The sequence below is a fragment of the Anabrus simplex genome, chromosome 2 (assembly GCF_040414725.1).
Source record: "Anabrus simplex isolate iqAnaSimp1 chromosome 2, ASM4041472v1, whole genome shotgun sequence".
Classification (NCBI taxonomy): domain Eukaryota; kingdom Metazoa; phylum Arthropoda; class Insecta; order Orthoptera; family Tettigoniidae; genus Anabrus; species Anabrus simplex.
In genome coordinates, this window is record NC_090266.1 from 482,664,030 (window position 1) to 482,681,211 (window position 17,182).

General features: G+C 40.0%; 1 protein-coding gene across 3 annotated transcripts in view; it reads right to left on the reverse strand.

The window, feature by feature from the left end:
- Rip11 (Rab11 interacting protein) overlaps nucleotides 1-17,182 on the reverse strand; it is a 302,722-nt gene that overhangs the window by 183,834 nt on the left and 101,706 nt on the right. For all 3 annotated transcript variants that reach the window (XR_010859090.2, XR_010859089.2, XM_067139175.2), the window contains exon 6: nucleotides 12,623-12,691. Coding sequence is in view for 1 of the 3 variants with exons in the window: in XM_067139175.2 (XP_066995276.1) it covers nucleotides 12,623-12,691 (69 nt within the window). In the remaining 2 variants the exon portion in view is untranslated. The remainder of the gene's footprint in view (nucleotides 1-12,622; nucleotides 12,692-17,182) is intronic.

Here is a 17,182-nt window from a genome sequence, read left to right on the forward strand (position 1 = left end):
CGGTATACAAGGAGGAGGAAGCTAAAGCACCACCCAAAGCTAGGGTGTAACGTGACCCGTGCCAATGGGGTGCATGGCACATGGGAGATGTGTCTTGAACGGAGCCTTCGAGATACTTGGCGCCCTCTCGAAGTAAGTAGCCTTACCCGGGTATGCGGGGCTCTGCCTGGGTGGACATTATATTTCCCTACCTACTCGTGGGACCTAAATGAGTACCGTAGCTACCCAAAAACCGGAGAGCTCCTCTGGGGCCTCCGAGAGAAACCCTAGTTCAGCAACAACCGATGGGGACTCTTCGGAGATACTCTCGGATAGTACGACCTCGACAGTAAGAGAGCTCACTCTAGAGGTGGGCAATCTTCTAGTCAAGAAGAAGAAGAAGAAGAAGAAGAAGAAGAAGAAGAGGTATAAGAAGGCTTTAAAGGCCTGGGAGCAGGCCAAAGAGGGCCTAACTTCTGGAGCTGAGAGGCCTTCTACTGCCACGACAGCGACGACTGTGGGGGGGATCCAATGAGCACAAGAGGCGGGACCCTGAAAAGAGCTCTGCTTCTAGGGCACAGAGGACTCCACCTACCAAGACGCCAGTGGGGAAACGACTTCTGTCGGGGGAAACCCCAGAAGATCGGCAGGCTCACAAAAGACCCAAGGTGGAGTATGCCAGGATAGCTAAAGCTGGGATCAGGATGGCTATAGTGCCTGTAGGATATCCTGACCAGCAGCTAACTGAGAAACAGGTGGAGTCTGTGGAGGAGGCTATCACCAATCTGATAGATGAGCTTCCGGAGCAGGGGCCCATTAAGCCTCAGTTCCTGGACTGCTGTCGAGAGGTGCGGCCATCATTATCACAGAGAATGATGAGACTGTAGCATGGCTCTCTAGTCTTGTTACATGTATACAACCGTGGGAAGGAGCCAGGCTCACAATTGTGGGCATGGATAAACTCCTTACGTATAAGAGAGTCATGGTCTGGATTCCAGGACAACCGAAGGACAACAACATCCTTTTGGGAAGAATGGCACGCCAGAACCATGGCTTAAATCCCAACAGCTGGAGGGTCTACGACCGCAAGGAGGAGAAGAGAGGTGTCCGACTTTTGGTCAGCATGGACTCCAGAGATGTGGAAAAAGTGGTGGGGAAGATGATCTTCTGCGGGGTGCATGTTGCTACCTTCACCCTGGTGGAGGGCAAACGCGACAAGCAGAGGACCAACCCCACCACAGACAACACTGAAATCAGCAGTGGCGAAGATCGGGAGCCTGGACCAGCCAAGCCACAGGATTCATCGCGGGAGACGGAGCTGCGCGTTCTGGACACCGCATAAGGTAAAGTATTGCATGAAAGTAAGGAATGATTACTTTCATACAAGCAAACATACAACATTGTATAGCGGCCTCTAGGGTACTTATAAGAAGTATCCAGAAAGGCAGGTTTTTGGTCGCCCTGATACAAGAACCCTGGCTTAGACAGGGGCATATCATGGGACTAAAATGTGCAGGCTTCACTCTATTCAATGGAATAGTGGAGAAGTCTAGAGCATGTATACTAGTTAAGGATCATAACACTTGGGCTATACCGGGCTTCATTACTAGAGACCTTGTAGCAGTTCTAGTGAGATATGACGAGGGCGGACAGCCAAGAGACCTGGTTGTCTGTTCTGCATATCTCCCAGGAGACTCTGAATTTCCACCCCCGCAGGAGGAGTTCAAGAGACTGGTGATATACTGTAGGAAATAAGGACTTAACCTCATAGTAGGATGTGACGCTAATGCTCATCACAGCATATGGGGAAGTAAACACACAAACCGAAGGGGAGAGCATTTCATAGAATTTCTATGTACAACTGATCTTGAGATCATGAACATAGGTGATACCCCTACCTTCATCAATAACAGGAGTGAGGGGTTCGTAGATCTTATCCTGGGTTCCATGGGAATCATACAGGAATTTAAAGTCTGGAAAGTTTCTTTGGAGCCTTCCTTGTCAGATCATAGACATATTGTGTTTCATATAGGGGGGCTCTTTTGAGATCCCATCTTATAGAAACACTAGACGAACCAATTGGACGTCTTTTAGGGAGGACGTGAGGAGGGGACTGGAAGGAGGACCCTCAAATATAATTAAGAACAAAGAGGAGCTGGAGCTCAGTGTGAGCTTTCTCACACACACACTGGTTACCTCTTATGAATTAAACTGCCCAGTCATTAAGGCAAAAAGAGTAACAGAAAGCTTCAAGTGGAACAGTTATCTTGAACACCTGAGGAGAAACACACGAAGGCTCTGGAATAAATACAGGGAACTTCAGAATTTTTTTTTCTTTTGCTAGGGGCTTTATGTCGCACCGACACAGACAGGTCTTATGGCGACGATGGGATAGGAAAGGCCTAGGAGTTGGAAGGAAGCGGCTGTGGCCTTAATTAAGGTACAGCCCCAGCATTTGCCTGGTATGCAAATGGGAAACCATGGAAAACTATCTTCAGGGCTGCCAATAGTGGGATTTGAACCTACTATCTCCCGGATGCAAGCTCACAGCCGCACGCCTCTACACGCATGGCCAACTCACCCGGTACTTCAGAATTAAGAGTGTCTAGATTCTTATAAAGAATCACAAAGAAAGTACAAGTCAGAAGTCAAAAAGGCTTCTAAGAAATCTTGGAGACAGTTTTGTGACTCCATCAAAAGTCAACATGAAGCGGCAAGGCTTCATAAAATTCTAACCTTGGATGGAAGGGCAAGGCTGGGCTCATTGGCGTCACCTTCGGGTGGATATACATCCACAGAGGGGGAGACCCTGAACTTATTGCTTGATGCCCACTTTCCAGGTTCAGCAGTCACGAATAGTGAAGTAGAATTGAGCGGATCCTTCAGACCCGATAGAAGTGGCAGGAAGGAAGCCGCAGAGATTGTTACCCCAAGAAGGGTGAAGTGGGCATTAGAATCTTTTGCCCCTTATAAAAGCCTAGGAATGGATGGGATCTTCCCAGCATTTCGTCAGGAAGCAGGCACGGTCCTTATACCATACCTGGTCAGAATTTTTAGAGCCTGTCTCACTACGGGGTACGTGTATTCCTTGTGGCGTCAGGAGAAGTTAGTGTATATACCTAAACCCGGAAGGTCTTCATATACTAGACCTAAGGATTATAGACCCATTAGTCTAACATCTTTTCTTCTTAAGACTTTGGAAAGACTGGTGGATAGACATATCAGGGAGAAAGTATTAAGAGACTGTCCCCTGCATCCTCATCAACATCCATACCAACCAGGGAAGTCGGTTGAGACGGCACTACACCAGCTAGTTTCTAGGCTGGAGAGTGCCTTGGATCAGCAACAACTTGCTATGGTGGTATTCCTAGATATAGAAGGCGCCTTTAACTACACATCTTTGGGCTCCATAGAACTTAGTCTAGAGAGAAGAGGAGTGAGCAGGATGCACATAAAATGGATTATGGCCTCATTGCAGGGCCGTCAAGTTCTGTTTACCCTCAACGCAGTAATGCTGAGAGCTAATATAGACAGGGGGTGTCCACAGGGAGGAGTATTATCACCAACGTTATGGTGGTAGTGGATGAACTACTTACCAGATTAAATGTTGGAGGAATTTACGCCCAAGGCTACGCAGATGACATTAGCCTGATGGCGGTGGGAAATTTCCCCAGTACGGTTTCAGAGCTCGTACAGAGCTCCCTACGTAGGGTGGAAAGATGGTGCCACGACACGGACTTGTTGGTTAATCCTGACAAGATGGAGCCCGGGGTATTTACCAGGAGGAGGAGGCTAGACGGACTGTCAGAGCCTTTCCTATTTGGGAAAAAAATTAGTTAAGACAACCTCAGTTAAGTACCTAGGGGTAATCCTTGAGGCAAGACTGAGTTGGAAGAAACATATAGACCATAAGGTGGATAAGGCTCGCAAGGTTATGTGGGCCTGTCGCAGGGCCGTTGGAAAGACTTGGGGCCTAGGACCTAAGGTGGTCCAGTGGTTCTATATTTCTATTGTACGACCCACGATCACCTTCGCATCTTTAGTCTGGTGGCCAGGTTCGGAGAGTAAAACTGTGACCACCAAGTTAAACAGTGTCCAAAGACTTGCGTGTCTATTATGTGCAATGGAGGCCATCCTATGTCTTATTCCCTTACAGTTATCTGTTAAGGAAATACAGGGAATGAGTGCTTACCGCCTCTGGTCACTCGGAGGATGGTCCTTCAAGAATCTGAATAGAGGTCATGCCTCTATTCTTACAAGGTTTCACCAGACCTGCACTACGACAATAATGATCGGGGACCTGATGAAGCCTAGTTTTAATCTGAATTATAAGTTCACAGTGGTGATAGCCACAAGGGAGGAGTGGGCCGCAGATACTGGGGACTGTCTTAGGTCTGGAGGCTGTACATGGTACACAGATGGCTCGCGGACAGAGACGGGCACAGGTGCCGGGGTCTGGGGGCCTAAGACAAGGCTCTCCCTTCCCATGGGTAAATATGCTACTGTTTTCCAGGCCGAAGTATATGCAATACTGGCCTGTGCTGTACATATATGGAACATGCCTGGACATAGAAGATGCATCACCATTTGCAGTAATAGCCAGGCAGCGTTAAAAGCACTATGCGCAGTTAGAACAACATCAAAAATGGTATGGGAATGCCAAAGGATGTTAGATCAGCTGTGTGAACTTAGCTCAGTTACCCTATCATGGGTCCCTGGGCACACAGATATCAGTGGAAATGAAGAAGCTGACAAACTAGCGAAACAAGGCTCAAAAGGTCCTTTCATAGGACCAGAGCCCTTCCTGGGAGTGTCACTCCGAAGCGTGAAACTGGTAATATCCCAGTGGACAAACCAATCTCAGACATTTGGAAGAGGTTAACCATAGCAAGGCAGGCACGTGAACTTATCAAAGGGCCTAGCCAAAGTTATAAAAAAGGTCCTGATAAATTTGAATAGGACCAGAATGCGAATGGTATTTGGACTGTTGACAGGCCACAATACCTTACAGAGACACCTACACATTATGAAAATCAGTCAGGATCTGATGTGTAGAAGATGCAGTAGGGAGGAAGAGACCTCCGCGCATGTGTTGTGTCAGTGCGAGGCTCTTGCAGACACTAGACATCGATATCTTGGCTCACATTTCGTGAGCCTGGAAGACATCAGGAATGCCAACATCCGGACACTGGTATCCTTTATAGGAGCACTAGGGCTGGACTAGGCAAACCCGTTTAAGGGACACAAAGGGTCTTCACAGACCTACGTGTGGAGCCCTGCGAAGGCAGGGCATACCCATTCTTCATCTATCTATCTATCTATCTATCTATCTATCTATCTATCTACGCCAACCTATCGCCGTGGTAACTCTGAAAGCTTTATTGATATCACCACCTGCAGTGCTAGGCTCTTTCCATTTGTTTCTGATTGGATTAACAAAGACCCAATGACTGATCATGGCCTAATTAATACTGAAATTAGTGGTACAAGATGTCCTCCTGTTATTCCTGCAAACGTTTATCATACCCGTAAATTCAAAACTCAAAATGTGAAGTGGCTCCATTTTGAATTATCTGCCAAACGAGTTCTCCAAAATTCAACTGAGAAATTGGAGGCTATCTCAACTGCACAAGAGTTAAACAACTTTACGCAAAATTTCACACAACATATTGTAAATCTGTGCAACTCCCACCTTCCTAAACAGTCACACAACCACCCAAAGAACTACTGGTGGACACCTCAACTTACAGCACTCCAAAATCGCTTCTTAGCAGATCAGAGAAGATACAAAAGATGCACATGTGACACTCTCAAGCTTGCATATGAAGCCTCGTATAAATGTATCAGAGAACTATATAGAAAGACAATTATGCAAACTAAATTAAATAGCTGGAAACAGTTCTGCTCCTTGGAATCAACTGGAAATCCCTGGGGGAAAATTTATAAAGTATGTCGAAAAACAGGTAACCTCAACACTACTCTGCATACTATTGACACTGGCAATGGATTCACAGCACCACCATTAGAAACTGCAAATGCCCTAGTAGAGACATTTTTTCCTAGAGACGATGCTGATAATGAAAGGCAGGCTGCACTTCGAAAGGAAACCATGCTTGCACCAGAAACAGAAGATGAAAAGCCTTTTAGCATGAAAGAAGTTAGTCATGTGATCTCGAAGTTAGATGATAAGAGAGCCCCCAGGAATTGATGCCATATCTGCAAATATTGTGAAACATATTCATAGTGCCTGTCCTGACATTCTCCTGAAACTGTTCAATAAATGTTTAGAACTTTGTGTTTTCCCAGACTGTTGGAAGGAGGCCACGATAAAAGTGATCCCTAAATACGGAAAGCAAAATAAATATACAGCCAATTGTCTACGCCCAATAAGCCTACTCCCTGTGTTAGGAAAAATCTGAGAGAAACTTGTAATTAATAGAGTGATGTTTAACTTCGCGATAAAGAACAGTTTACATGAAAACTAATTTGGGTTTATGCCATCAAAATCTACGGAAGATGCAGTACATAAGGTGATAAAATGGATGAAATCTATCTACGATTGCAAAGAATTCGGACTACTAGTATCATTAGATATCTCCGGTGCGTTCAACTTTGCATGGTGGCCTAAAGTGTTGCATCAGCTGAAAGTGAAGGGTTGTCCAAAAAACATTTATAGGCTAATGCAAAATTACTTCACAAATAGAAAAGTGCACCTGACCATTTGTGGCACAACTGTGACAAGAAACATAGATCGAGGATGCCCACAAGGCTCTGCTTGTAGCCCGGGTCTCTGGAACATACTCTATGATGATATTCTTCAACAGAAGCTTCCCGATAATTGTTCGCTAACTGCTTATGCAGATGATGCATTACTACTAGTTAGGGGTAGAACAACAAATACATTAACATCTGCAGCAAATGAAGCACTCGACATACTTCTAATGTGGGGACAGAACAACAAATTGAAATTCAACGCATCTAAGACTGTTGCCATGCTAGTCACCAAGAAAAGGAAATTCGAGACACCGGCGGTTAAACTAGATGGCCAAAAATTAGATATTGTAGATAGCATGACATATCTAGGAATAATTTTAGACAGCAAACTTTTATTTAGATCGCACTTTCAACATTTGGAAACCAAAGCAGCCAAATTGCATAGGAGCCTGACAATGGTAGCACGACCCACCTGAGGACTAAACTCGGAAATTTTGAAGATTATATATCGTGGATCTGTTGAACCAATGGTGCTTTATCGTGTCACTGCTTTCGAACATGTTCTGCATAAAAAATGGGCACAACAGAAATTGTCTCAAATTCAAATAGGCTTCGTGTTACGCATCACACGCGCTTACCGTACAATATCGACAGACGCTGCCCTTATTATTTCTGGTATAGAACCTCTGCTTCTCACAGGACTCAACATGTCAACTTCTGTCAACTGTAAGAAGAACAGAATACATCCGCGGGATTTGGAAAGAGTGGAACTTGAACTTCCTGCACATCATACTGGAGCCGGACATCCAGCAGATTATATGAGCTCTGTATTTGACCAACCTTGTACCAGAGATCACAGCCATTCAATATACACAGATGGTTCTCGCATTTCCAGCAGCGGAATACTAGTGGGCTGCGCCTTCGTGGTATATGAGGGTGAAGACGTTCATTCTGAGAAAATAAAACTAAAGGAATACTGTTCCGTGTTTCAAGCTGAGCTGCTTGCAATACTGAAAGCAGTTGAGTCGTGCATAAACAAAAATACGTGTGCGACTATACTCAGTAACTTACAAGTGGCGCTGAACTCCATAAAAGATAAATACAACTTACACAATTTGGCAGTACATGTAAGAAAGAATACATCAAAGTACAATAAACATATATGTTTTGGTTGGGTGCGAGGTCATTCCGCCATAAAAGGGAACGAAAGAGCTGACCAACTGGCCAAAGAAGCTTGTAATTCTAACTTCTCAGAGAGTTATACTAAATGCTCAATTTCTTTTGTCAAAAGAACCGTAAAGGATGAAATGCTCTATCATTGGAATGAACTATGGTTAGCAAGTAAAAATGGCTCAGTAACCAAAGACTTGTTTTTCCAAATGTATATAGTAGGCTGGGATGTAAGTGCAACTTTCATTTAACTCAAGTGCTATCAGGTCATGGTAAATTCAATGCTTACTTAGAGCAATTCAAAATTCCAACACAAAATGGCTCACTGTGCTTCTGCGCTGAAGACATTCAAACTGTAGAACACATTCTGTTCAACTGTCCTGTTTTTGAGAGAGCACGTTTTGAACTTAAGATGCATTTGTTAACTTGCAGTTGCTATTTCGAAAAACCACTAAATTTCATATTTTATAAAAAAAAAAATGCTGCACTTTTCACTTTTCAGAATTTATTGACTATGTATTTAAACATGTATAATTTGATATTGTCTGCTTATTAGCTGTTTAACATATGTATTGTATATATTATGATCTGGTATTTTAAATATTAGTACTCTAGTATTAAGGATTGTATATATCATACTTTTATCTTTCCATTTTTGTTCATGTCTATGTATTGAATGTTATCAGAGAAATTGTATATTTTGTATAAACTACAACCCTAACATACCTTATGGTAAAATAGGGTTCACAGCACTTTGGAAATAATAATAATAATAATAATAATAATAATAATAATAATAATAATAATAATAATATAATAGCAAATCTCCATTAATTCCATACAACTCCTTCATGCAAACAATAATCAAATAAGTATTTCAGATATGGTACTATATCCCAACCCATTGTCTTTAGTATAACCCCAGAAATCTGATCAATTCCAGCCACTTTTCTAGTTTTCAACTTTTGTATCTTATTGTAAATGTCATTGTTATCATATGTAGGCCAAAATTTAAACACAATATTGTCTGCAAATAGTAATAACTTCCATCTCCCTATTCCCATATGCTTCCTTTGTCTCCTTTACAATTTCGTCCGTAACCATTAGAAACAAAAGAGGTGATGGCACACTCCTCTGTCTTAGTACAGTTTCATTTCTAAACCATTCAGTCTTTCCACCCAGAGTCTGTATGCTGCTGACGCACTTGTTGTGTGTTGCTTGCACCATTTCTACAGCTTGTGTACCCAGTCTATTTTTGACCATGGTTTCCCACTTCTCCCTGGGAACACTATCGCATGCTTTTGTTAGAATCTATGGATGTCAAAATCAGATCCTTTCCATATTTCCAATTCTTTTCCATTAATTGACTCATGCTGAAGATTGGGTCCACTGTAGATCTTCCAACTTCTACAGCCTTCTTCTCATTCCCCTGTCTAATACCCATTTGAGTATTCTTGCCACTTGTGATAAGTGTCATTCCACTATAATTATCACACATGTTCTTGTCTCCCTTCCTAAAGACTAGTATCATTCTTATTCTTATTACTCCATTGCCCCAGGCTTCTGATTCAATATGTATATCCATTGTAGTCCAACAGGTCCAGCAGCCTTTATCATTTTATGGACTGCTAATCCCACTTCTAACAATGTTGTATCATCTTCTACTGTTGAGTCGTCACACCGTATTACTACCGTCTCCTCTGCACAATTTCTCACATTTAGCAGTTTATCAAAATACTCCTTCCATCTTCCATTTATTTCTTCCGAATCTGTTCTCAACTCTCCACCTTCCTCTTTATCATCATTGTATAAACTCTTTCTTTCCTGTTACTTCGTATAATTCCATACAGAATTCTTTTGCCAGCTCTATATGTTTTAGTCTTTTGTGTAAATTCCTCCCAACTTTTCTTTTCTCCTACCAGTTTCTTGCATTCCCTTTTACTATCTTTTATTATCTCTATTCCATTCCATTCTTAATATGTTTTTTTTCTTTTCTTTCTTATCAGTGCTTTTCTCACCTTGTCATTCCACCATGATGTCTCCTTTTCTTTCAGTCCCGTCGATGTTCTACCATAGGTGTGTGTGTGTTAAATTGAAATAAAGTTTTTTTGGAAAATTCCTCACCATGTCCTGTAAGTTAATCTTGTCAAAATGGATTCCACGCTACCACAAGGCCTTCACAAAAATCAACATACATGATGCGATTTAAATACTACGTGGTGTGTACATTTCAGGATTTTAGCAGTGAATGTCCTTATTGTCCTAAGTTGAGGTTGAATTAACATCGTGCAAAGATATTTAACCTAATTTACCATATTGTGTAAAGGTTATATAGATATTTCTTTTTTAATTCATTGTTATTCCCTAATACAAAATCACAAACTTTAAATACAAACTTTGGAACTTATTTGAGTATCACAGCCTAAAATACAACAAAATTTAGTCACCTTCTAGATTCAGCTGTTATAAATCTCCTTCTATATGAAGTTATATTAATTATAGTACGTGGTACTGAAAACTATTTTGATCAGTACTGGTGGTGTGATTAAGATGGTTTTCTGGTATCTGTTACGATACGTATCGTTCTTATTTAATTTGAGTCATATTCTACTCCACGCACATTTAATTTCACATCAGTACTGTGTTTGAGCATTGCCGTGCAGTAGTCTTCCTTTCAAGACAATTTTCTGGCATAATTTTATCTGAGGTAGCTATGTAAATTGTAACTGGGTTATGTTGGTGAAACTTGTACCGGATTGTGATGGAGTAAGTACTGTATTATGGGCTACCTTAGTTCAGAGTAAATTTCAAACTATAATTTTATTTCGTTATGTGTAATTATTTTTGGTTTATGCTTTAGATGCTCACCTAAATTAATTTTAAACTTACTATGAGAGATCAATCAACAAGCAGGTCACCATTATTGGTAACACATTGTTTACCTACCCTTTTATTGTTTTATAGCATAGTCTTCTTGACTACTTTGTTTTTCTGATTCTTGCTTTCTGACTTGTGGATGTACCAGTTTGAAATTCAGATGATTGTCTTATCTGAAAGTATCACTTATGGAAGTTAAATGTCCTGTGAAGTCTTATTTTAGGAACTGTTGTGGTATTGATTCCTTTCAATAGCAGGCATTTGGGATCTCTCCCATAATTTTAGTTGTGATATGCCCTAATCTTCTAAAGGGAGTAAGACTAGCCTCACTGACTGACAACCATGCTAAGAGGAGAATATTTTATCATGACTAGTCACCAATTTTATTCCAGAATTAAATTTAACTACCTAATTTCCTCTTGCAACATGAATTCAATTTGATCTTGGAGAAGAGATTAATTCTTCTAGCAAGTTAAAAATTAAGAATTATGAACCTATCATCTCAAGGTCACAAACTACTGGTACTGAATATTGTAATCAATAATTTTTTAAATCTTTATTATTTATTAAACTTTTTCCATAAAAAATAAATTTCACACATTACCAGAGATGTTTTTATTTGGTTATTATGTGGTGTCCTTACCTTTCCTGGTCTACTGATCTGGGCAGTGCTTGCAATATGCTTCACATTAATACTGATGCAGAGCTAAGTTTACTTTATGGTCTTGGTATGAGTCAAATTTTGAACAAATTCATATAAGAAAGACAGACACAGAACTCGATATTTCACCTTGTGAATGAAGACAATCCACACAGGCAAAATGAACTCATTAATAATAAGTGTCACACATACAATTCACTCAAATTAATACTAGAAAGAGATACTAACAAGTATTTTATCTTCCTTCGTGCAAGAAGATACAAAATGCTTGCAATGCTTAATCTAGTGAATTTCTGCATCGTTCTTTGCATGAGATGATAACACAGCACATAACTGAATTTTATCATGGATGTTTAAGTTTATGATGTCATATTTTTTCTTTATATTCTTTCCATGGAAAATACAACTTATTGGCGACTAAAATTATCCAAGAACAGTTGGATGTGGTGAATGGGAAGATCGAAGAATGATGATTGAAAATAAGTGTAGAAGAAAGTAAAACTCTTGTGATGACTAGAGTGGAGAAGGAAGGGAAAGGTCAGATTAGACTTGCAGACAAGCCCCTGGAATTAGTAGAGACGTTCAAATACCTGGGGAGTGAATTAATGGAGAATGCTCGACTGGATGCTGAAATTAGTAAGAGGATTCAAGCCGGAAGCTGTTTCTATCATAGTGTAAGAAACATGTTATGGGACAAATATGTGCCAATGGAAGCAAAGGAAATTATGTCCAAGATGTATTACGTACCCATAACAATTTACCGAGCAGAAACTTGGACAGTGACAAAGAAGAATGAGAGTCAAATACAGGCAGCCAAAATGAAGTTCGTGAAGAGTATGATACAGAAGAGTAGAAGAGACAAAATAAGGAATAGAGAAGAGTCGACTAAGATGGTTTGGGCACAAAGCGAATGGGTGATGAAAGAATACCAAAAAAGGTGATGGAAATGCAAGGAAGGAGAGGCCGCGGACAACTACGATTGAGATGGAAGGACACAATCCAACGCAGTATTAGAGAAAGAAACCTGGACTGGGACACAGTGTTGGAGGAGGAGTGGTGGAAAGACCGAAGAAAGTGGAGAGAAACCATATTTGCCCCTACCTGGCTACAGCTGGATAATGGGAAATGATGATGATGATGATGAAAATAAGTAAAAAAATATTGTGCCATTACACATTCTGTACCATAAATAACTTTAAGTATTTGAGTAAGAAAACTCACCAATGGACTTTGCCAACTTCTTCAATCCCTTCTTTTTCTCTAGGCTGCCAATACTCAAGAGACTGCCACCTGCAATCCATGAAATATGGAGACAATAAAGAAAGACCTGCAATTTGTCACGTCCAAATATAACAGACATATCATACAGTATGCAGGAACTACAACATATAATAATAATAATAATAATAATAATAATAATAATAATAATAATAATAATAATAATAATAATAATAATTAGGGCCCGGTAGAGAACGTGGATTTCTACCTCCTAAACGATCATTGTAAACTTGCCCAATTATCTGCCATCTGTTAATACTTTTGAAGTCTTTCTGACATGTTGAAAAGTTTGCAGACATATCCGAACCCCTTGTTGCCTTCTAGTAGCATGAGGGACAGTCTTAAAATGTACTGAATTGCACTTTATTTGGACTTTAAAATACATGTTTCTATATTAATTTCTAAAATCCAAACTTTCTCTTGGGAATGACTGAGCTTCATTTCAGAATATGCACATCCAATCAAACTCCAAATTTCTAAATGTAATACCTTTAAATGTAATAACCAATCACATTATTCTCCCCAGAAATTTTTGTCAGTCGGGTGGCAGGAATGGGTAGCCGGGATATGCATTTGGAAATATAGGACATGTACTTATGCATAGTGCCTGAAGACAAATTCTGAATTCAGAAGATTCTCGCAAGAAAGTGACAGAACACAGGCCATTGGTAAACATTGTTTTATTATGGTATAGACAGCAAATACATAAGACTACGTACAAAGGACAGGTCTCCACTGGTTACAGACCTTCGAAATAATCACCGAAGGTTTCCACTGTGCGTTGCCAGTGGTGGGGCAGGCGCTGAATACCATTCGCTGCATGTGTATTGCTAACGTAGGACACCTCTCTCCGAAATGCTGTTACGATGTCCTCTTTTTTAGCAAACCGTTGTCCATGTAACGGCTTCTTGACTTTGTGGATTAGTTTTTTTTTTTTTTGGTGGATTAGATCATAGTCACACACCCAATGCTTCCAGCAGCTCTGCATGGCACTGGGGTGCATTTCTGCCACAGAGAACTGCTATTTTAATTCTCTCTCCTGCTTGCTGACTTCCATTTTGTGACGCTCTCACTCACACACTGAACTTGGGGGCATGCTTAGACCCACACTGTTGTTTATATACACCATCTAGTGGTATCATACGCAAGTACATACCGCACGTTTCCAAATGCATATCTTAGATTTTCCGTGTTGTCTCCTGTTCGCAAGAAAAAAAAAATAGTCGCCATGACTTATGACTCGACCTCCGTATAAGAAATGAATATGATAAAATTTCCATTTATTTCCCTCAAGGCATTGTTAACAACAACAACAACAACAACAACCACCTTGTTAATTTGATGCCACCTGGCTGCTTACTCAACAATTTTGAGTGTCGAGTGGACATTTTCCGCCCTTGAAAAATCTGACTGCATCTGCTGTGTTGGAACTTGCTATCTTGGGATCTGGACGCTGACACTACCCTTGATCCACAGAGGGCATTAACATTAATATCAGACCGGTAAACATTAACTGTAAAGGTGAACTATTTTAGCGTTATCAAAAACAAGACCTAATGCAGTATTTTGAACTTCCAGTGTTCTAACGCTCATTCATAATCATGTTACACCAGGGCTTACCCCAGGGTTGGTGTGGAGATATGGGTTTGTGACGTCATGCAGAGTCGAGTGCTTGCATGCAATTGCTCCCTAATCCAGATACTGCTCGCGTACGACACTATGAGTGGTAGTCAAGCTTAATGTTTAAACTCCGATGTAACTGATGCAATTATGCTGACAATAATGAAGATTTATCATTTAAATAAAACAGTTTTACAGAATTTACATTTTAATTTGGAGCCCCCAATGACTCAAATATGTACTAATACAGCAAAACTTGCTCAAAGTGGAATTGCAAGGGGCGAAAAAATAATTCCGAATTAGACAAGTTTCTGCATTACACAAAACATTGTTTTTATTTATTATTTTTTTTTGCCTTACAACCGTAAACAGTCATTTTAAATATTGTTTAGAGCTTACCTGTAGCTCTCTACACATGACGCTCTATTATCTAGATTGATGTTCGTAGTACTGTAGTATACTGATTTGATAGTAATTATTATTACTAGTAATATTATTGCGCTTTACTATTACATACAGAATGATACATTGTATGTATCATTTTGGCACTAGAGGAATGCTATATTATACTAATTCCGAACAGTGGATGTACTGTATGTTCCTTAAACTTATTTCCATCATAAGACTCTATACAATACTTCCTACACTAAGCTTTCTTCCACTGATCATACAGAGAAAGTTGTTTCCCCTTCTTTCAAACTGTGTCTTTCTGAATGCAGTCCTGAGCTAGGTACATTAGTTCAAGAAGAATGGAAGAGTTAGATGTAATGGCAAACTGCTTTACATCACAAAAGCAAGGTGGGCCTGTAAGTAGGTTTGGAACTTGTTCTGATCAACATTTTGCTCATCTCCTTCTTCCATCTCTTCCTCTTTCTCTTTCTCTTTCTCAGCCTTTCTCACTGATAGAAGGGCTGTAGCTGATTTGAAAATGTTGCATGTCATAAGTTGTTCATCACTTCAAATGAAGTTCTCTGCCTCCCACGGAACGTTTCTTGCTTGTCACAAGTAGGATAGCGGCGATTTTCAAGCACTTCATTTGTTCCAACATCTGTATTATCACTCTGTCCAAACACGTGTCAGTGTCCAAAGAATGCACAAATATTGAACGTAGAGCTACATCAGTTCCTAATATTTTCTGCATTGTACAAGTAGATTTTAAAGAATTCTTTCATTATTCATTTCCATTTCCGCACTGAGAAGATGCTGCATTATACAAAAGTAAGAATGCCATAAGCTTCACTGTGACCGAGAAAATATTCTGTAGTGGACAAGTTTTAGTTTTATTGAAGTTCCACTTTGAGCATGTTTTACTGTATTATGTAACTAGAACTAGCCAGGCGGTCGGTAAAAACTGCAGAGCGGTGAGCCTATTAAAAAGTTTCCAGGGAGAACACTAAAACACACAGAAGCCTACTTGCCCTCACTGGAAAATGTTTCTCTATATTGGTATCAGAATCATTTCAGTTCACATCTACAATGGATAAGTGGCTGAAATCTGGAATTCTGAAATGGGAACAGAAATTAGGAGCGAGTGTTGCATCAAGCTGCTGGAAGATCCAACTTCTAGTGATGTGTATCAAACCGATACAAGTCAACTGCGTGTAAAGAGAAGAAATTCTCTCTTTTGTTATCCATTCTAAGTTACACAGACAGATCTTAAGGGGACAATGAGATAGGACAAGCCTAGGAATGCAAATGAAGCAACACCTTAATTAAGGTACAGTCCCAACATATTTGCCTGGTGTGAAAATGAAACCATGTGAAACCATCTTCAGAGCTGCCAACAGTGTGGTTTGGACCCACTATCTCCTCGATGCAAGCTCACATCTATGTTACCCAAACTATGTAGCCATCTTGCTCAGTGATTTGAATTATCCTATACAGATGACAAGGACTGTTGTCCGAAAGAGCACTTTGTTGTTTGTAGTGACATTCTTGCTAAAAGTAGTCTGAAATCTCCACTTAAATGTCATTTAGTAATTGAACACCAGTCATGTAAACCAGCCTGCTGATTATTTTTAACACATGAAGCAAATAAATGGAAAATTATATAACTTCTTTCATGTCTGTAGCAAACAGTGACAATGAGAATTCTCACAAAGCAATGCATCAGTTTCTCAATGTTTTACAACGTGCTGTCTGAAAACAGACACTCTTTTCCACCTAAGAATCTGGAGATGACACTTGTGATATACTGCAAGGCCAAATGAGGTAAGGTTTCCAAATTCCAAATTCTGTAACTAGTGCAGTTATGCCAAATGTGATTCCAGTTATAATAATTTCAATTTCCTCCTCCAGGATGTCCACTGTGGGTTCACTGAATTCATTCTAGGTGGAAATATTTTTTTTTCTAAATTCTGCAAGTACTTTTTCTAACAAACATGGAGTTTCTTTTTAAAATTATGTAACGGCACTGTCTGAAAGAAAACTTATTTTACTCATATTTTTGCACTGCATGTTGCATACCAGCAAAATTTACCATTTTTAAACATTATATTTGTTCATTAAATTAAATTTAAAATTATGAATGAATTTCAATCACATTTTTACATCCTATTTGCTAGTTTTTAGGGCCTTTTTTTGGATATTTTTAGGTCTAGATATAGGTCCTTTATAGGCAATTTATAGGTCTTCAAATCCCGAGCCCTAGTGATAAGGTATGGCTGCACTTAAGTGGCTATATTAATAGACAATACAGTCGCTACAGGAATACAGAAAATCTGCACCAGCTGTATGTCTGTCCACGATGTAAATATAGGAGTTTGATGCACAAATAAGTGCTTGCAGAATTATAATGTCTATATTTAACCACTAGCAGTTACCCGCGGCTTCGCTCGCGTGGAATTCGTAAAATAATAAATTAATAAATGTAATCGTTCATCG